This window comes from Dermochelys coriacea, chromosome 7 (genome assembly GCF_009764565.3).
Source record: "Dermochelys coriacea isolate rDerCor1 chromosome 7, rDerCor1.pri.v4, whole genome shotgun sequence".
NCBI classification, from domain to species: Eukaryota; Metazoa; Chordata; order Testudines; family Dermochelyidae; genus Dermochelys; species Dermochelys coriacea.
Genome location: NC_050074.1, coordinates 93005647 through 93025895, shown reverse-complemented (window position 1 = coordinate 93025895; position 20249 = coordinate 93005647). Strand labels below are relative to the sequence as shown.

Here is a 20249-nt window from a genome sequence, read left to right as displayed (position 1 = left end):
CCTGTTAAGTAAGTAATCACTTTTCAGTAACTGATTTTTCATACCTATACTTATTTAGCAGTAGCAGATTGACAGTGACAGCCATGCACAATGGCATTCTAAAGTGCACATGGCAACCTCTTAGAAGTCAAGGGCAGAGCAAAGGTATTTAAAATGTAAGATAGTTAAGTGGAGAGATGACAGCATTAAAAACGTGATGGTAAACTTCATAGGATGTGGAAATACCTTCTACATTCTATGCAAAAGTTTTCCATACAGTCTGTTTAGTCCTTTTGAACAAAAACAACCTTGCCCACCAAATAAATCCTTTACAATAGGCAACCAACTTCTTGAGTGGTAGTAGGGGCTTAGGTATGGAATATAGACACATCACATACAGTTTATTACCCTTTGTCCTTTTTAATCACAATCTTACATTTTGCAGACCTTTGCTTTGCCCTTAACCTTTAGCAGGTTGCCATGTATGCTTTAGAATTCCATGACACGTGTCTATCACTGACTGACTATCTGCTATTATTACCTTAACAGAGATATGACAAATACAGTTGTTGAAAGATAAGTACTCAGTTACTATTCTAGCAGCAGAGAACAAGCTAATGGGTAGTTATGCTACTCCCTCTTCTTCCACTATCAGGTGATTGTGCTAAGAATTTGGGCTCAGCTGATTTCAACAGCCCTATACTAATTTACATCAGGTAAGGATCTAGCCTTACTCCTTTAATTCGATTAAGATTTTACTCACAGTCAACCTATATTTCTACACGTCACCTTTTACTGCTATCGGAGCACCTTCAACATTAGAATCATAGACTCATAGGACTGGAAGGGACCTCCAGAGGTCATCTAATCCAGTCCCCTGCACTCAAGGCTGGACTAAGTATTATCTAAACCAGGGATGGGCCACATCCGGCCCTTCAGGCATTTTAATCCGACCCTTGAGGTCCCACTAGGGAGCAGGGTCCAGGGCTTGCCCTGCTCCTGTGCTCCAACCGGGGGCTTGCCCCTCTCCGTGTGTGCCATGGTTCCGTGTGGCTCCCAGAAGCAGCGGCATGTCCCCGATTCAGCTCCTATGCATAGGGGCAGCCAGGGGGCTCTGCATGCTGCCCCTGCCCCAAGTGCCGCTCACACAGCTCCCATTGGCTGGGAGCCATGGCCAATTGGAGCTGCAGGGGCAGCGCCTGTGGAAGGGGCAGCGCACTGGAACACCTGGCTGCGCCTCCGTGTAGGAGCCAGAGCGGGGGACATGCTGCTGCTTCCGGGAGCTGCTTGAGGGAAGTGCCACCTGGAATCTGCACCCCAACCCCCTCCTGTGTCCCAACTCCCTGACCCACCCCTGATCCCCCTCCCACCCTCCGAACACCTTGGTCCCAGCCCAGAGCACGTCCTGCACCCCCAACCCCTCATCCCCAACCTGACCCTTACCCCCTCCCTGCACCATGCCCCAGCCTGGAGCCCCCTCCTGCACCATGAACTCTTCATTTCTGGCCCACCCCAGAGCCCATATCCACAGCCAGAGCCTTCACCCTCTCCCGCACCCCAACCTCCAATTTCATGAGCATTCATGGCCCACCATAAAATTTCCATAACCAGATGTGGCCCTTGGGCCAAAAAGTTTGCCCACCCCGATCTAGACCATTCCTGACCGGTGTTTGTCTAACCTGCTCTTAAAAATCTCCAATGATGGAGATTCCACAACCTCCCTAGTCAATTTATTCCGGTGATTAACCACCCTGACAGTTAGGAAGTTCTTCCCAATGTCCAACCTAAACCTCCCTTGCTGCAATTTAAGCCCATGGCTTTTTTATAAATAAAGTAATCAGGGACTGGATTTCTACAATTAATTGCTGCACAATTTATTTTTTGTGGTGTTACTGTGGGAACAATGGGCCAGAGTAGTGGGTTTTGCAACTTCTCTGAAAGTATGGGGGGTCTGTGGGAAACTTAATCTGCATTTCAGATTTGTGAACCAGTTGCTGAGAAAACTCCATCTCCTTTGTTCTTTTAATTTAGGATTTTGCTGGCATTCTTTCATATATGAAACCCCCTCCCTCCTTTTTAAAGTAAAATAAAAAAAATTTAAAAACAAAAAAAAAAAGGAAATCAAGCTTCAACTAAAGCCGTAACAGTGAGTTTGCAACTTCTTACATACATTTTTAAACCATTCTGCCAAGCACTCTTGTATTTTCCTTCCCACATCAATCCTGTGACTCTGACCTGCGTCCATTGAATCAGAGGTGGTCCAAGCAGCTGTAAGTGGGAAGGAAGGTGTCCATAAGACACTCTCTCTAACAAGACATGGCCACACTATGACCATGTCTACATGGCACTAGAGTGGCACAGCAGTTGTACTGCTTTAGCACTGTAGTGGTGGAAGGATTTTTCTGTTGATGTAGGTAATCCCGCTTCCCAAGCAGAAGTAGCTACGTAGATGGAAGCATTCTTCCATCAACCTAGCCGTGTCCACATCCTGCCTGTAACCAGAACCAGGCGTTAGGCTGGCATAGCTATAGTGCAAGGGTCAGCAACCTGCGGCACGCAAGCTGATTTTTACTGGCATGCTGCTACCAGCCAGGGTCCCAGCCGCCAGCCCCACTCAGCCCGCTGCTGGCCTGGGGGAATGGACCCCACCAGGCCAGCAACAGGCTGAGCGGGGCCGGCGGCTGGGACCCTGGCTGGCAGAAGCTGGTGGATGGAACCCAGAACGGTGGCGGGCTGAGCCGCTCAGCCCTCCGCCGGTCTGGAGTTCTGTCTGTCAGCCCAGGGTTCTGTCCACCCGCCCAGCACAGCCCGCTGCCAGTCTGGGGTTCTGGCTGCCGGCCCCTTGCCAGCCGGGGTCCCAGCTATCGGCCCTGCTGAGCCTGCTGCCAGCCTGGGATACCAGCCGCCGACCCTGCTCACCTCGCTGCTGGTCTGGGGTTCCAGCCGCCCAGCCCCCTGCCAGCCCGGGTCCTGGCTGCTGGCCCCGCTCAGCCCACGCCAGTCTGGGGTTCCATTGTGGAGGCCCTGTAAATGTAAAATTTATTACTGGCACGGGAAACCTTAAATTAATGAAGACTTGGGCATGCCACTTCTCAAAGGTTGCCGACCCCTGCTATAGTGCTTAGGTTTCGTTTTTCATATCCCTGAGTGATGTAGTTATGTCAATCTAAATTTTAAAGTGTAGTCCTGACCTATGAAACAGTTGGAGAGCCCCTGTTATGGCCCCTTTACAAACAAGGCAAAGCCAAGCCAGAGTTAGTTGCTGTTCTAGATAATGTACAGCAGCAACACAAAAGTATTTTCTGATTAAAATGCAGTATAGAACACAACTATTTTGGAGTGATGTACTAGGAGGTATTAGTGTTTGGGAAGGGAGATGCAGAAAGGCTCTCTAGCAAGCCAAACACTATTTTAGTTCTGGGGCTCACCTTCTCATGTCTCACATTGTTTGAGTAATAAAGAAACCACCTGACGTCCAGATTCATTTCAGGGAAAGGGAGGGCAGGTATGATGCGGGCTAGTAGACATGTTTAAAAATGTAATTCAAAGTTACTGATGGATAGATATGGGGAGGACGAGGACCTTGAAAGGTCAGTATTATGAATGCAATTTTACTCAACCGCCTAGCCACTCAGGCCCTGATCCAGCAAAGCACTGAAGCCCATGCTCAACTTTAAGCACCCGAGTAGTCCAACTTGTGTCTTACATGCTTAAAGTTAAGCATGGGCTTTGCTGGACTGAGGACCTAGGCATCTGAAAGTACCAAACCAGGTTTCTCCTTGTATTTGAAAGTTGAAGGTTAACCGATCTTCCTTTCGTAAAGACGCAGGGCCAAATCCTCCTCTGATGTTAATTAGCATAGCTCCACTGTAGTCAATGCATCTATGCTGGCTTTCAACAGCCGAGGAGCTTGTCCACTTTTTTTGTAATAATCTGAAAAGTTGCTTCTGCCCATAACTTGCTCCCCATTTAATATGCATCAGCCAAGTCCACTTACTAAGTGGATCATTTTTGCACCCATATTCCCTGAGATTCTAAAGGAGAATATTGCTTGAGAAAGCAGCAATTATTTTACTTTTTTGTAGAGTAACAGGTTGTAAGTTATTATTCTCTTTATAATCGGTGACAACTTCCAGGGAAAATGCAAAGCTGGCTGTTTTTGACAACTTACACTAACTATAACTTAACATGTCATAGGTCTTTTTAGCACCAGAGACATCTTTCCATCTTAGTAATCCGTTCAGAGAATTCCTTCCAACATATATAGAAGGGTTGCCTCACGTTAAGAAAAATCTTTTCCTCCAAAATTGTTTACGGTCCAGGAATAGACCACAATGAAAAGAATGGCTTCCCAAAAACCTAAGAGGCTGTCAGTCCACTTATCAGAAAATTATTATTATAAGTGCTGCACATGGGTCACTTACCCTTTCCGGTATCTCCTAGTGGTCTGAAAGTCAGGGGGGTGGGAAAAAAAAGCAATATCAACAGACAGCTGTCCTAGTGGGCACTGGATAGACAGAATGATTAGCATTGCTGAGCTATTTAGTCATTGCCAATGGAATGATGAGCTCATGTTGCATAATGAGTCACATATTCAGTGTGGTTAGACTGTAAGCCTAACCCCCTCCCTCAGAACACCCCCACCCTATTCTGACCCCGACACTAGGTCTGGCTAGTTAACACATGTGGAATGAGAATGTACCTACCTCTGAGCTGGCAGCATTAGGGATGTACTTGGATTCCCAGGTTGGAAGATTATCTCACTCAGTCTAAGTTCTCCCAAAGATATATAAGCTAAGCTATCGTGGTGAGTCTCAGCAGAGCTGACCTGAGCACTAGCGGATTTCAATCACAAAGGAATACAACTTACAACCATTGGCAAACATGATGATGCTGAAAGTAGAGGAGCTGGTAGGTATAAGCTACTTTTCATTCACAATTATTGTTATTTCAGGATTTTTATTGTAACTAATCAGTGGGAGTCTTTATTATTACAGGTACTTAAAGGACTACTATCACTGTGATATTCTGGTATATAATTATACCTATTATACTACATTATGCTTGGAGGAGCTTGTTTTAATTATTCCTTGAGTGTTGAGTTCACCATGTAATGTAACAAAGTGGTTGACTGGGTTTTGTATTGGAAGATGACTCACCAGAAGGAATGGTGTAGCCTGGCATTCGTTGTATACTTTTTACTTTGTTTTTAAGTTAGTTGCTGTATTTGTATGCAAATCACAAACATTTAAAAGGTGTGTACTCAGTAAAAGGATAAAAAGGTCTAGATGTTAATTAATTCTCAACCGGGGTACACATACCGCTTGGGGTAGGCTGAGGTCTTACAGGGGGTACATCAACTCATTTAGATATTTGCCTAGTTTTACAACAAGCTACATAAAAAGCACCGGCGAAGTCGGTACAAACTAAAATTTCATATAGACAATGACCTGTTTATAGCGCTCGATATACTATACACTGAAGTGTAAGGACAATATTTATATTCTAATTGATTTATTTGAAAATTATTTGGTAAAAATGAGAAAGCAAGCAATTTTTCAGTAAGTGTACTGTGATACTTATATTTTTATGTCTGATTTTGTAAGAAAGTAGTTTTTAAGTGAGGTGTAACTTGCATGCCAGACAAATCAGACTCATGAATGGGGTACAATAGTCTGGAAAGGTTGAGAGTCATTGGTCTAGATTATATAAGCAAGACTGTTTCCTTTGTACTTTTAATGTAATGTTGAGAATCACTAACAAAAATTCCTATAAACTGTTTTTCATGGTTTAAGGAGTTTTTTGAAAGATAGGCTGAACACTACAAATTAACATAAACTTGATTTGACCAATAAACTGAGCAAACAGGACAAATGTAGAGGAAACTCCTTTTCCTCCCAGAGGAATACTTTAAACACAGAACTGCTGTACAGCATAGTTAGTAAATACTGGAGTTAAATTCTTTGGCAAAGTCCCTCCAATTTCTGCACTGCTAAGTTCTCCGACAAACCAAATTGTGTGACAGTTTTTGATTGCAAAACCATTCCAGATCATATGCTTTTAGCTAAATAAATCCCAAACAGAAAGGTTAACACACACACTTTGAAAGTACTTAAGCAATCATAGGAAACAATTTCAAGGACTGTTCCTATGTCACAATACAAATGAGAACACCACCTGGTGTGTATAGGCTACCTAAAGCTACCATTATCCAGCAACACTGAAGTCAATGGGAACTTTACCATTGAATTCATTGGGTGAGGAGCAGGCTCTTAGCCTATGTATCACACCCATTTTAACTCTATTGTAGGTGTCTGAATTAGATGGCAAGCTCCCGGAGACTAGCACATCTTCAGCTATGTCTGCACACTGCAGCATGCAGACTGTGCTTGTAAGTAATAAGGAATGATTTTGAACTGACAGGAAGTTGATCAGGTTGCTTTAATGTGTCTTTCCACCTTGAGCTTCTATGACTTTCTGATGAATGTTACACAGGATAAAAATAAATGGGAAAACAGAAAGAGATGTTGGCTTTGTAGTTGGACACTTGGTGCAGTAGTACTACTGTTATCAGAGCAGCAACCAAGACCCAGCCATTCAGAAAGGGGATTCAGAACTTCATAATCCATGCTAACTGCTACAGGGCCTGATACAACATCCACTGACATCAATGGGAGTTTCTTCATTGACTTCTATAGATGTTGGATCAAGCCATTAATGAAATTGCAGCAACCATTGTCATAAAGCCAATCCTGTTGCAGAGTGTGAGTAAGCACTGGGCTCCGACTGTCACACACACATACACACACAGTCTAGGGACAGATAGAACACTTGCAGTGGTTTAAAAAAAAAACCCCTGTGTGTAATTGGCTTCTAGCTACTAAGTGTTCCCAGTAGGGAACACTTAAGACATGGTGCTGCAATCACAAAACATTGTGTTCCCTTTTACAGGTGACAGGGAAGAAGAGTGACAGTAAAGAGACTGTAGATTTCCTCCCAGAGGACTTCAAAAATGGAGAGTACGAAACTGCTGTAAGATTAGAGAAACAAGAGGATCTTAAAACACTCCCAAAACACTCCCTGACCCGAGGAAACCTGACCTATGAAAAGGAGAAAAAGCAACAGGCAGAGGTAAGTGCTTTGATTTTGTGTTCATTTTTATCATCCTGTGGCTGCTGTACTGGCGTAGCCCTAAAATGCCACATGATTTTGTTCTAACTAAAATAATTGTATGATGAGCATAAGAAGTAAAACCTTTGCAGCTCACTTCCCAGTGAGAAGGACAGAGGGCCTCATCCAAAGTCCACTGAAGTCAAAGAAAAGGATCCCATGGTCTTCAATGGACTTTGCATCAGGCCAGAAATGCTGTCAAGCTGTTTCTAAAGCTCTCTTCATTTGTAATTTCTAACTGAAGAACTAGGAATCTTTTCTGTCCAGAAGGTACCTGCTGCCAGCTGTAGAGTATGTTAAGGAGTAGCATATATGGGAAAAGCTCTCCCATTCATAAACATAACCATTGTCACCATCAGCTAGACAGCCCTTACTCCCCAAACTGGCTCACTTACACCATTCCCCTGCCAAGTATTAATAGCAAAGTTCTGGAAAGGAAGGCCCTTAGTAATAGGAGACCAAGGTACAGAACACCCTGGGGTGTGCTTACTAGCCAGAAAGCCAGTGGCTTTGGATGAGGCCCTCATTGCAGAGCACATCCAAAATAGGAGAAAGTGAAGCTACTTGATTAAAATTCCCCTTAAAATAGACATGAAGTGTCTGCTCACCAAGTCATTTTACATTTTTAGTTATTTAGGGCCAGATTCTAGCCCCTTTACTCTCCTCATGTAGCACTGTAACAGGGCATGCTCTGGCCCCACCCTCAAATGCCCCAGGAATGGCTCAGACTCTCCACTGAGTAGCAACTTTGCATGATTGATATACATTCCCATGCAACAAAATTACTTACAGTGCATCCCTCCTTTACCTTTTCCTGGAGGGCCTGGGAAGTATAGAGATCACCACATTCAGATAGTCCTGCTTACTCCTTCTGTAGCCCCTGTACTACCTTCCGCAATCTTACTCTCTCAGCAGAGGGGTATAATTGGATTATCCAGCCTCCAACCTGATCAGATAATTAGTTTATACCTCCCCAGTCAGCCTTCTTTAGGCAACTGGCTCATGCCTAAATGATGAGAGGGCTGGCTCACCTGCTAGCTTGTAGCCCTGTTGAGTAATTCTACTGAAGTCAAGAGGACTAAACAATATGGTTAAGAATGGCAGAATCTGGTTCTTGATCAATTAGTTTTTTAGTCATTAGGGGCCAATTTCATACTTGTAAGTAGGTGTAACTATAGTGACTTCAGTGCTGCTGCCCCTTTTTACACCAGATCTGAATTAGGCCTTAAGCATTTACTGGCGCCTCTTTTTAAGGACAGCAATGACATTTTTAATAGATTACTGCGGTGTAACAATACTGAATGAAACTACAGGTCAGTATGAACCCTACATTTATTTAAAGGTGTATTTTCCTTACGTTAAAGCCATCAGCTACACAATAATGCAGGGGAAAAAAACTGTGAGCCACATCCTGAAAGGTTCTGGGGACAGGGAGCTTGTATTTGAAGTCAATAGGAGTTACAGGTACTCAACATCTCTCACTATTTGGCCATAAAATTCCATGGGAAATGATGCAGAAATAGTTCTTGGGGCAGAAATTAGACAAGCAGAACTGGCATCAAGGAAACACAGAGGCAAACATTACTTGTAGATACTTTTGCTATCCATAGTATCAGTACAAGAATCACAATTCACAGGTTTCATAGATTTAAGGTCCGAAGGGACCATTATGATCATCTGTCTGACTTATATTACACAAGCTGTAGTATGTCGCCCAATGATTACTGCATCTACCACAACAAGTTGTGGTTGAAAGGTAGAGCCGTGCAAATCTGTGTATATCCGCAAATTGTGGATGGACTTGGATCCAAATTTTATATCTAGAGCCCTGCAAATCAGAGGGTATCCACTTTATATTTGAGGACCGTACTCATGGATTGGATGTGGATAGAAATTTTGTATTTATGCAGGGCTCTATTGAAAGGGCATAACTTTTAGAAAGAGATTCAAATTAACTTGAAGGCTACAAGTGATGGGGTATTAACCACATCCTTTAGTTACCAATTCCAGTGGTTAATTATCCCATGCAATTAAAGAGTGGAATCTTATTTCCTGTTTGAATTTAGTTGATTGACAGTGTAAACTGCATTGCCCTGCTGAAAGGAATTTTGCATTCCCTCTGGACTCAGTCTTATCATTTGCTTGTTTCATTCAGCTCAAGAAGAAAAAGCTAGAGGAGAGACCAAAACTTGAAAACTTGCAAGATCTTGAAAAAATTATTCAGCTGAAGAAAAGGAAAAAATGCACAAAAGTGAAAGTGCCTGTTTTAAAGGAACCTGAACCAGAAGTTATTGTAAGTTCCATTGTTAGAAAGTGCATTCTTTTAGGAAAGACTTGATGGGATTTCTGGAGCAGTGTACAGCTGTAACACACATTTATATTCTGTACATTTGTCTCTATCAGTCAGGACCAGTGGATGTACCTACATTTTTAAAAGCTGCACTGGAGAATAAATTGCCAGTAATTGAAAAATACCTGTTCGACAAAGGGGATCCAGATGCTTGTGACAAGGTACAACTTTTATTCTTATTACTTCAGAAAGATAGCGGCAAAAGAGATCACGGGGTGTAGTTAGGCAAAATTCCAATTTCCATTACATTTTGTAGCCTCTCTTATCCTTTTGCAGCATAAAGGAAAGAGTTAATTACAGGAAACTACAACTTACTATGTTTTCTTGCTTTAAAGGGACCCCTGGGAACAAACAAAGTGTATTTTACCTAGGAAAGTCTGTATATTTATTGGAAAAGTGATGGCAATCAGGAAACCCTGATTTCCTTTGGCAAAAGGCCTTTCAATGCTGCAGGATTCCATGACAATGAGCTATAATACTGAAGGCTTTCTGCACAGTTACCAAAACAGGATTCTTTCATTCTTAAAAAGCACAGCTTTGTTTGGATATCCGACTCTGCCACATTCCAAGCTAGGAAGGAACTGTCTGATTCCTTACACTATGCCCTGCTTTAAAGTGCATTTGTAACATAGTATAATATGGACGTGGGAATTCAAGAGGTTCAGAAGGTTTTTAATTTGAATGCCACATTACAGACAATACTTATGCCCTTTAAAATGTGCTGGGTAGGCAGCTGTCATCTAGGAGGTTGCAATTAAAATTTAGCAGATTTAAGGTCTTCAAAAAAATACGCACTCAGAAATGAATCAGCATAAAACGTGTGTTTGCTATCATCCCAGGGTACAAGAAGGAAAAGGATTTCACAAATCTCTGTGCCATGTACAGTATTTGACTTATGCCTGTTTTAATTGACAGTACCAACGCACTGCATTGCACAGGGCATGCTCAGAAGGACATCTGATGCTGGTGGAAAAGTTAGTGGAAGCTGGAGCCCAACTTGAGTTCCAAGACATGGTATATACATCTGGTTAAGTTTCTTTGCAAAACCCGCTGACCCATAAAAGAGACGTCAGAATTACCAGGGACCATCACAAAGCAATTAGAACAGTTTTTCAGAGTGTACCCCCAAAACAGGACTATTGAGAAGGGAATATAAGGAAAGGGTGTCTGCCCCTCCTCCTGCACCCTCCCCAAATTGGCTACTAGAAGATGTGAGGATGAGAAAGACTACCCAGCATATCTTCTGTTGCTTATTCACAACAGAGCCTGACAAAAGCCCAAAAGAGTAGCAAACCTGGGGTCAGGACACTACTCCAGGCCTGTCACCTCTACAAAGTGGTAGAGATGCCATAGCCTCATCAACTGATCGCAGGTGCACTGCAATACAACCCCAATGCCTGGGCTGGGATTTCAGCCCGGAGCAGAGGGGAGGACACTGCTCTTCTGGAATGCTATTCCTATGTGGGTTTGAGTAGCAACAGCATTTGCCGCTGTTTCTCCCCTCCTGACTATTTGCATCATTACTACAGGGCAGGGAACAGAGAAGCCTCCTTAACCCTCCGGTGACTGGAGGTGGGAGTTGTAGAAGGGATGAAGGAACAAGAAGGATTCCCAAGAGGCAGGAGGAAATCTGGGGAGTAGATGGTGAGAGGGACCCCTCCCCATCTGCAGAAGAGTTTGGAAAAGATAATGGTTCTTTACACTGAGCTTTGTTTTTCTTATGTTTTGGAGTCCAAAGGCATCAAAACAGAGTAAAAAAAATATTGCTAGACATCAAAAACTGAACACCAGACTTGGCTGCCCAGAGTTAGGTTTCTAAACCCATAGCAGGCACCCAAATATAAGTAGCCGGATTTTTAAAAGTGCTGATCACTCACTGCTTCCGTTTAGTTCACTGAGATTTGTGGGTGCTGGACACTTTTGAAAGGGCTGATCATTTAAAATTAGGAGGGCCTCCATATAGGTAGCCAGGTTTGAAAATTTTGGACCTCTTGTTTTACATTACTGTGTAGAAAAACAAATCTGCACTTAGTACAGGTTTAATTTAAGGGCATGTTATAATCATCAGGTAACCCATAGCCAGGCCCAGACACCCTCTACTATTGCAGTGTTGCCAGATCCTACTGCCTTTAAGTACAACATGCAATGATTGTGAAGGATGACAAATCAGCAGGGCTAGAGACACTCGGGCCAAATAAGAAAAAGCTGCTAATAGCTACAGCACAGTGTTCACTGACTTGCAGTAATTTGATTTAGGTCAGACTGAATTAAAAATTTTAAAATGAATAAATATTGTTTTTAATCACAATTGTTTAATTTGTTGGGTTTTGGTTCAATTATTTTATGGTTGTAGCTTGAATCTACTGCTCTTCACTGGGCATGTCGTGGGGGAAGCCTGGAAGTTCTGAAATTCCTGCTCAACAAAAGAATAAACAGAAACGCCAGAGACAAGGTATGTTCTTATATGGCTTTTTAAGCTGGATGTGAAAAATGGATTGATCCTCAGTTCATTATTCTGGCAGCTGTTCGTCATGTACTGGCTCTAAATTAGATTTGATTATTTTTTGTTGATAATTTTCCTGCTCCCTCTGATTGTTTTCTCCCTTCCATTGACTAGTTGCTCAGTACACCTTTGCACGTAGCTGTGCGGACGGGTCAGTATGAATGTGCTGAACACCTCATTGCCTGTGAAGCAGACCTCAATGCCAAAGACAGAGTAAGTAAATTTATATATTTTACTTAACATAGAGGCTAACTCTCAATTACAATCTAGCATTGAGCTGACAATATGCCTTTTATAATTCCACATGATTGTAAAATGAATGTGTACTTTGTTCAGTCTTGAAAGATGGGTGAGCACAGCAGAATCTAAGCCACTAATCAATCTTGCTTTGTTTATTTTAGGAAGGAGATACACCACTTCATGATGCAGTGAGGCTGAATCGTTATAAAATGATTAGACTCCTGATTATGTATGGAGCAAATCTACATATAAAGAACTGTGTAAGTAAGATTAGTACACAATCTTCCCATCAGAATAGTTTAGTTTAATCTTATTTAAGAGGTCAGACTAGATCATCATAATGGTTCCTTCGAGCCTGCAGATCTATTAAAGTAGAATGTATTGAAAAATGGTTTCTGTTTTATGAAAAATTCAGTACATTTTTTAAAAAAATCAAATTTTTTATCCAATTCTGATTTAAAATTATACACCACCTTAAATCTACCCAAGTGACCTATCTTAAAAAAATGCAGAATTATTATTATTTTGGAGCGATTCTTTGTTACAGTGAAAGTGCAACAGGTTGTATGTTTGTAATATTTTAAACATCACAAACTGCAGTTGACTCTTAACCCCTTAAAAAGAAAGTCAGATGATGGCTGGTCTTGGCTGTGTCTGGATGAATAGTTAATTAGTAACCTGACCAGCTAGACCTATAAATCAATCGGGGGGACTCTGGCTAAGCAGAACTTTTAAAGATTAATTTCGGAAGCCCAAAAACTGAACTTTTGCATTTGGTAATTCTGACAGTAGCAGCTATGGAGTAACAGAGAAATGTCTGTAACCAGTTGTTAAAATACTCATCCCCGCTCACAAAATCGGGAAATGTTTTTCCCAAAGCCATGGCAGGCTGGAAAGTGACCTCTATTGCTGTCAATCACCAATTTTTGCACTTGGATTTTTCCCAAATTGTTATCTGCCTTGCTGCCCAGGGACTGCACTTTGCTAAGACTGCCGGGCAACTTCCTCAGTCCACTCTATTTAGTCCCTCTGTCACACAGTCACTAATGACCATATTCATCAGCATATGTATGAAGAATGATGAATGGACAATGTGTTGAAAGCCAAAAATCTGCTCGCTTAGGCCTTGTCTACCCAAGTTGTACCTATTTAAACAGCTTTAAAAAAAATCACACCTTAAGCTAAACTGTTGCAACCCCCTATGTAGACATTCATTTCAGTTTAAGAGTGATTTATGGTTTAGCTAACCAAATTCCTGATTTAATTTAAGCTAAAACAAAATAAACTTTCTAACTGAAAAGAGTTAGATATTTTAACAGACTAAATTTAAAGTGTGCTTTATTATTGATCAGGACGTTTACTAACAGGGCCTGCTCCTGCAACCACTGAAATTAATGGATATTTGTTAGCCGCTAACTTCGAAAGGAGCAGGAATACCTTTATAGAGCTGGGCAGTGAATACCATGGTGATTTTGTCAGAACTTAGGTGTCGTCAAATATAGAAAGACCATACATTAGACATATGTGTCTGACACACAGAACTAGAAGAGAATAGGGACATTAATTTATGTAAGTTTACCAACTGAAATTAAACCTGGTTCCCCTCACTTTTTTGAATAGGAAAAGAAAACCCCTATGGATCTTGTTCTTCAGTGGCAGAATGGCACCAAAGAGATATTCAACAGCCTTAAAAAGAACTCCCACAAGAACTCCCATATAAACACATTCTGAAGAGAGGAAAAATTACTTGCCTGGAGAAAAGTAGTCTTCTCTTCAGCAGTTTAAAGGCACCAACCAACCTCAAGAAAAATTGCACTGAACATGCTATTTTTACTGCAGAAAAAATGTGTACCCTATTGGATTATTTGTAGCTGCCATTGTTGGAATACTCTAGAACAAAGATTCAGAAATATTTAAAAACCATTTGTGTTAAAATTCCATTGATTAAAAGTTCCTCTATTTATTTTATTTTTATTTCGTTAGTTCAAATGATTATCATTGTTGATCTTTGTCAACAAGTCATGTTACCGTTGTTTTTATAACAGAAAGCTACAGTTACTACTATGGTAACCTGAATCAGTTGGCAATATTAACACCCTCCCCACCCTTATCTTAGTCAGCAGTCCAAGTGTACTCCTGTCAAGCCTTTCTATAGACCTAATTAGCTAACATGTCATTGTTGCCCTGTCTCTGTTAATGCTCAGTATTAGAGTAAGCTGGTAAAAATGAGTGGCAATATGTGGAAGACAATAGAAAGCAATGGAAGGTTTACTAAGATGCCAAGTGGAATTAAAGGAACAGTTCAGTAATTGGACTTGTGTTGTTTAGCCATTAATAAAGAAAGCCAAGTCAAACATTAAGTAACTGTTTGGTTGCTGGGTCAAACAATGTTCTGAAGGTAAGAGGACGACAGTGAAGGAACATGCACCTCTGACAAGCTGGTACATACTGATTTAAGGAAAGACATGTATATTTGTAAATGTGTACTGCTTTTTATGTACATTTTGTATTGATCTTATTTAAAATTTAATAAAGTGGGTGGCTCTTTTTATTTCTGAGTTTATTCTGCCAGGTGAAATTATGTGGAGGGAGCACCATGATGCTGCCAGACAGTCTACTGCTTTCCCTTTGTTAGCTAAATGATTAGGTGTAGTTTCTTTAGAAAATTACTCAGCTACCTAGAGCTACCAGCTCTGAAGTACTGTTTTCATTATTAAACACCTTTTTAGCTTCATTTGTGGGGCTTTTTTTATTTTTAAGGTTAGACAGATAGTGGTCAATACCAAAGTTAAAAATTCAGTTTTGATTTGAGTTTGAATAGGCATCAGCTCCTCAGCTAAGCAGTAGTTAAAGCAGAGCCAAACAGGATGGGAAGCTTGAACAGCACCAGCCAAGGAAGTGGGGGAACTGTACTTACCCATGTTGGGAGAGGAAGAGCAGCTCTCCCTTTGCTTTTAGTAGAGAAAGCAAAACTTTATTCTCCCCTGCACTCCCTTACTCTAATCCCCGTGGAAGTACCAGGTGGGAGTTCTGCATCTTTTAATGTTATAGTGGGCTTTTACACTGCATTTAATTAAAACTGCACACCAGTGCCGCAGCTACCCAAATGAGAGAACTACTACTGCCCCACAGTGTACTCCTCCTTCCCCCAAGTCAGTAAGACTTGAGTCAGCAAACATTAAAAAGAAACCTAAATCAAGTCCTTGTGATACACTGCTGCAAATGATGGGGTAGGACAGTCATTTAAAAACAGTTAATTATATTTAGACTTTGGCAGTATGTGTGAATATTGTATTACCAAAGTGTGGTTTTGCATAGGAGTGTGATTATAACCAAACATGACAATAAAAGAGCACAGTTGTGATTACCCACAAAGCATCGATACCTAGAGAATTCTATTAGCAGCCACCTATCTTGATGATGGATGAAACAGATCATCCTCTTCTTGGACAAGTGTTTTCCAAAGTGCCCACTAATTAATCCAGCCCACTATATGCAAGTACTTACAAAAATCTCTGTAAATGCTGGGACTTAATAATAGGCTCCTCTTTGTTGAGTCATAGTAGATCCCTGTCACTGCCCACCACCCACCTACTGCAGCTACATTGCTTTTCTGTGCAATAGACCAGCTCAGTGTCCATGAGAGCCAAGAACGGAACTTGCTGGAAATAGGACATGAAATAGGCTCTTTTTATTTTGTCCACATTTATACAGTCCAGGCCTCAGACTAGTGTGACACAAAAACAAAATTAAATTTAAAGAATTAAATGTTGTTTCCCCTACTATTTTAACATTTCTTGGGAGGGAGGAGATAAAGAACAAATAGTATAGGCTGTTAGCAAGGTTATCTCCAGCATGGAACTGATGTTAAACAAATAGTAAACCAGATTACCATGCTGCTTGTTCCATGTTTACAAACCTCTCTCTATGCATCATTCAACAAGCAATTTCTCTCTTGCTCAAAGCAAATACCTCTCTAGCCATGGCAAGAGAAGGCAGTGCCACTCTCGTATTTAGTAGTCAGCTGGATTTAGTTTCCTCTTTTGTTTCAGCCAGCATGTCAGGATCTTGTTTATGATTCATTAAAGGACAAACTAATGTAATGATACCCAATGACTGACAACAACAGGACACATGTCAAGCACAAAGTCAAAGAAAGTCAACGGCATCAAGTGCAAAAATTGCATTGTAAACTCAAAAGCTTCTTGTGACTAACACACTCCATTTCTAAAAGTGTTTGTGTATTTTAAAGCAAAAAACGCCATCCATGGTGCTTAGTCCAATTGTTGATTTTTACCTTCTGTAAATCTACTGCAAAAGGACCCCTGCAGTATGTTACAAGCTATAATTAGCATTTCTCAGCTTGCTTCCAGCGGTGGCCAAAGGGCTGAAATCATCATAGTTTGTCAGCTGGTCCATTACAGTCTCTTACCCCTTTCATATTAGTTCACCATCAAAAGAAAAGCCTTAATCAAGACTTGGAAGAGCCCTAAAAACATTTTGCAGGAGGGAGTTGATTATAATCTGCAAGCAGCTGGATTATACGCATTGAGGTAGGAACTGGTAACAGAATAGATGCTCTTGCTGGAGAACATAGACCCTAATGCAAGTTTTATTTCTCTAAGGTTACCTAGACCGAGGTTAAGCAGCTGGCATGTTGTGACCTCCGCTTATCGCATTGATCACACTCATCTCAATGTTACCTTAGGCTCTTCTTGTCTGTCTGCTGTAACTAGCCGTTGTCTCGTATTATATTTCGATTTTAAGATCTTTTGGGCAGGGACTGTCTTTTAGTTATATTTTCGTATCATGTCTAATATAATGTGTTCAAGCCAGTAGGAGCTATTGTAATACAAGTAACTGACAAGGGATTTCTTTGCAATTCAAAGATGCCAGAATCTACATTTCAGCAGACTATCATAATGAAACAAAATTAGACAATGCTATTCTGCACCATGCAACTATTTTTCTTATGCCAGTTGGGGGATTGTGGGTACTGGCTTGCAATGGTAAGGTAAAATATCTGGAAACTTTCTAAACTTTGATGAAGAGAAGAAGTGGTGATCACGTTTTAGAAGGGCTAATTGTAAAATCATGTCAATGTATAGAAAGATGTATGTAGCTGTAAAATTCACGCTGGTAACAGCCAGCACATCCCTCGGCCCATGCTGCTTCCCGCAGCCCCTATTGGCCTGCAGCAGCAAACCGCGGCCAGCTGGAGCTGCGATTGGCTGAACCTGTGGACGCGGCAGGTAAACAAACCAGCCCGGCCCGCCAGGGGGCTTACCCTGGCGGGCCATGGGGCCAAAGGTTGCTGATCCCTGCGCTACACCTTTCTAACCTCCAGCGATTGGGAGGGAGTAGGGAAGAGACCGCTGCTCTAACAAAAATGACAAAACAGTCCTGCATTATCCTTTTGCCATCAGCAGGAAGATCATTCTGCTGTGGTGAAATGTTATGGATTTCAATAACCTTATTCTTGCACAAATAAATGTTTTTTTAATAAAATATTCTTAGCTGAACAAATTAAAATAATGCATCAAAGAATTGTGGGTGGGTAGCACTGGAGGAAAGGACTTTGTGGAAGCTGAGAAGTTGGGTTTGATCCTCATACTTCAGTCTTGGCTTTCTTGCGGACTGGGAGAACACCTTCCTCCTCTGATGCTCGGGGGGTTTTCTTCGTGTACACCACCCCAAAAGCAGTCTTTCTAGTTTCTGGAATTTAAAAATGAAAAAAATCAAAGTTTAAAACAGATCAAGTAAAAGTGATATGAATATGTTAACTGCTCATTTCAGTCTGTTTCCATACTTGTGCCTAACAAGTACTTCTCCATTCCCGCCTCCCCCCGCACAGATAATGCAGGCACAATGCAATGGATCTGAATTATATGTTATTAATGCAGTACTTCTCAAATTTGCATTCTGTTGCCTATTTCATATGGGAGATAACTCCAGATTGCCTCATTCTGCCAATCCCAAATTCCCTCTTTTCATGTGGCATTGCGTCCACTTTGCTCTCCATGGTAGCAGCCTGTACATTTCATACAGCTATGAAGCATTAAAATGAGAGCACTCAAACACATTAAAAAAGGCAGCAGAAACAAAGATGCTCAAACCCAAGAATAACAAGTGCATATTCAAAAGATTAATTATTTCAGTCTCCTAAATTATGCCACAGAACTGGGTAACAAGATGCTGACAAGGTCATTTCATCCAGCTTTGCAGAGACCTCTGGATTCCTCCTTCCCTAAGGAAAACTCCAAATTCTCAGATTTTGGAGAACCGATTCCTGTATGTTTCACACAAGGGCCATTACAAATTGCATTCCACTCACATTCACTGAGTCCCCCAGACACCGAGCTCCTCTTCTTCAGGCATAATTATCTTGACTTTTGGCATCACAAGACCCCACGGGCAATAGGGAATGGAAGTGGGATCACTAATTCAATCCCCAGGAGTGGCACACCTGTTCATCTGCTCATCCTGATACATGCAAGTGAGTTTACTACCTACCATTCCTCTATTTCTTGGGGATCCACCTGTGATGTCTCAGAGGCGTTCAGTGGACTTGTTCTGGAACTACTATTGTGGAGAGCACAGTTTCCACACTTCACTCACTTGACATAGAATGCATGTACTCTGAACTTTCAGGCACCATCAGCAGGGAAGGAGCTGAAGGTCTTGTGTACCAGGAGGGTGGGGATGGTTTAAAGTTGGTTATTGGTGCAGCTGTTCCAGTGCAAACCCCAAGTGCAGATGTACTGTGTAGGAATAAGCCATGACTCGCACTGGTCAGTTATAAGGTACATAGTTATCTGTGTAGATAAGACCCAAAACTGGTCACCAATATTAGGCAGGATAATATCTACACATTATATTTTCTATAGTCTCAATTCCTGAGATCCTGAACGTAGAGAACACAGGAATACTTGCCATAAGATAGACAAGGGGCAAATATGGCTTTCAGATCCTTGTAAGCCCATTATTTAGGAGGCTACAAGATAGTAACTGAGGACAGAAACTAGCTCCTGAAGGTGACCTGAAAAGGGAGAGAGAAAAGTGGGCTTGTGCCCTGAAGAAGGCTGGAAAGGGTTTGTGCTTTTTTAAAGCAGAAATTAAAAGATAGAAATTCAGGTCTTTGTTTTGCGTGGAGACTACAGCAACGGGAGAATTAATTATATTATGACTTCACAAGAGTCAAGAGACAAAGCTGAATTATAAGAGAACAAGGACTTGTTCAGACTGTTTAAAACTCTGTTTTCCTTTGGCTACAATCAATGGACTAATGAACATTTTAGAGAAAAGATGCTTCTGTTAAACATTTGACATCCTGCTTCCCTTCAGCTAAGGCATGCAATCTCATAGTAGTCACTTGCATGACTCTCCCCTTCCTCCTCTCCCCCAGTCCCAATCAGTCCCCAAGTGATGCTCCAGCAAAACCAGGGAACATCAGATTTGATATACCCAATATTTCTGAAGTTAAAAAAACAAACAAGGAAAAATAAAGATTATCCTGAAAGTCTAAAAAGGCCTTTAGGACTTCTTGATATAACAAGCAGCTAAAACTGCCAAACCCACTTAAAAATATCTTATAAATTGGACAATTGGTTAAAATACAAAATCAAGTGGATTTGTTTCATCTTAATACCACAGAGAGAAAAACAGTTTTGCACCGACTTGTAATGTCGGTGGCAGTGTGGCTTTGCATTAATCAATTAGCACCTAGTTACTGCAGTAGGGCATAAATAATCCTTATACTAATTCTGCTAATTTTACTAGATGCCCAAAAATCCACAATCAAGGAAGAAGGCCATATTGGTTAAAAAATGGTTTAGAGGGAAAGTGAAGGCAGCTATAAAAAACAAAACCAAACCCTAATACATAAATGGAAGAACAGTGGAGTTGACCGTAATGAATATACAGAAGTTAGAAATTGTAGAAAATTGATAAGGGAGCAAAGGGACACAAGGAAAAAGCTATGGCCAGCAGAGTTGAGGATAATAAGGA

General features: G+C 41.4%; 2 protein-coding genes and 2 long non-coding RNA genes across 6 annotated transcripts in view; 1 reads left to right on the top strand and 3 right to left on the bottom strand.

The window, feature by feature from the left end:
- Positions 1-8008, bottom strand: part of LOC122460978 — a 33173-nt gene extending 25165 nt beyond the window's left edge. Inside the window, exon 1 of the long non-coding RNA XR_006282660.1 lies at positions 7958-8008. This is a non-coding gene — a long non-coding RNA (uncharacterized LOC122460978). The remainder of the gene's footprint in view (positions 1-7957) is intronic.
- On the top strand, positions 4671-14800 carry ANKRD1 (ankyrin repeat domain 1). Of its 3 annotated transcripts, none has more exons than XM_043518622.1 (9): positions 4671-4890; positions 6931-7110; positions 9305-9442; positions 9553-9660; positions 10415-10513; positions 11853-11951; positions 12117-12215; positions 12404-12502; positions 13863-14800. In XM_043518622.1, exons 1-9 carry the CDS (start codon positions 4864-4866, stop codon positions 13971-13973), a joined length of 960 nt encoding a protein of 319 aa, XP_043374557.1. In that variant the 5' UTR covers positions 4671-4863; the 3' UTR covers positions 13974-14800. The 3 variants fall into 3 exon arrangements, with proteins under 3 accessions (XP_043374557.1, XP_038266287.1, XP_043374556.1); XM_038410359.2 differs by lacking the exon at positions 4671-4890 and adding an exon at positions 6248-6370; XM_043518621.1 differs by lacking the exon at positions 4671-4890 and adding an exon at positions 6583-6743.
- LOC122460977 lies at positions 9520-17449 on the bottom strand. The gene is made up of 4 exons (XR_006282659.1): positions 15947-17449; positions 11518-11521; positions 11203-11206; positions 9520-9531 (listed from the first exon to the last, which is right to left on the bottom strand). It is a non-coding gene; the product is annotated as an uncharacterized LOC122460977 (long non-coding RNA).
- Positions 17450-17718: 269 nt separating this feature from the next.
- RPP30 (ribonuclease P/MRP subunit p30) overlaps positions 17719-20249 on the bottom strand; it is a 30716-nt gene continuing 28185 nt past the window's right edge. The window contains 1 exon segment of the mRNA XM_038410226.1: positions 17719-17957. Coding sequence (XP_038266154.1) covers positions 17851-17957 — 107 coding nt within the window. The 3' untranslated portion in view covers positions 17719-17850.

Bases quoted from the DNA above. Each gene is read 5' to 3' on its own strand.
- ANKRD1 (XM_043518621.1), top strand. From the start codon at position 6,678: ATGTTGGATCAAGCCATTAATGAAATTGCAGCAACCATTGTCATAAAG. The intron at 7,111-9,304 runs GTAAGTGCTTTG...TGTTTCATTCAG, and splicing joins AGAAAAAGCAACAGGCAGAG to CTCAAGAAGAAAAAGCTAGA. The intron at 12,216-12,403 runs GTAAGTAAATTT...TGTTTATTTTAG, and splicing joins ACCTCAATGCCAAAGACAGA to GAAGGAGATACACCACTTCA.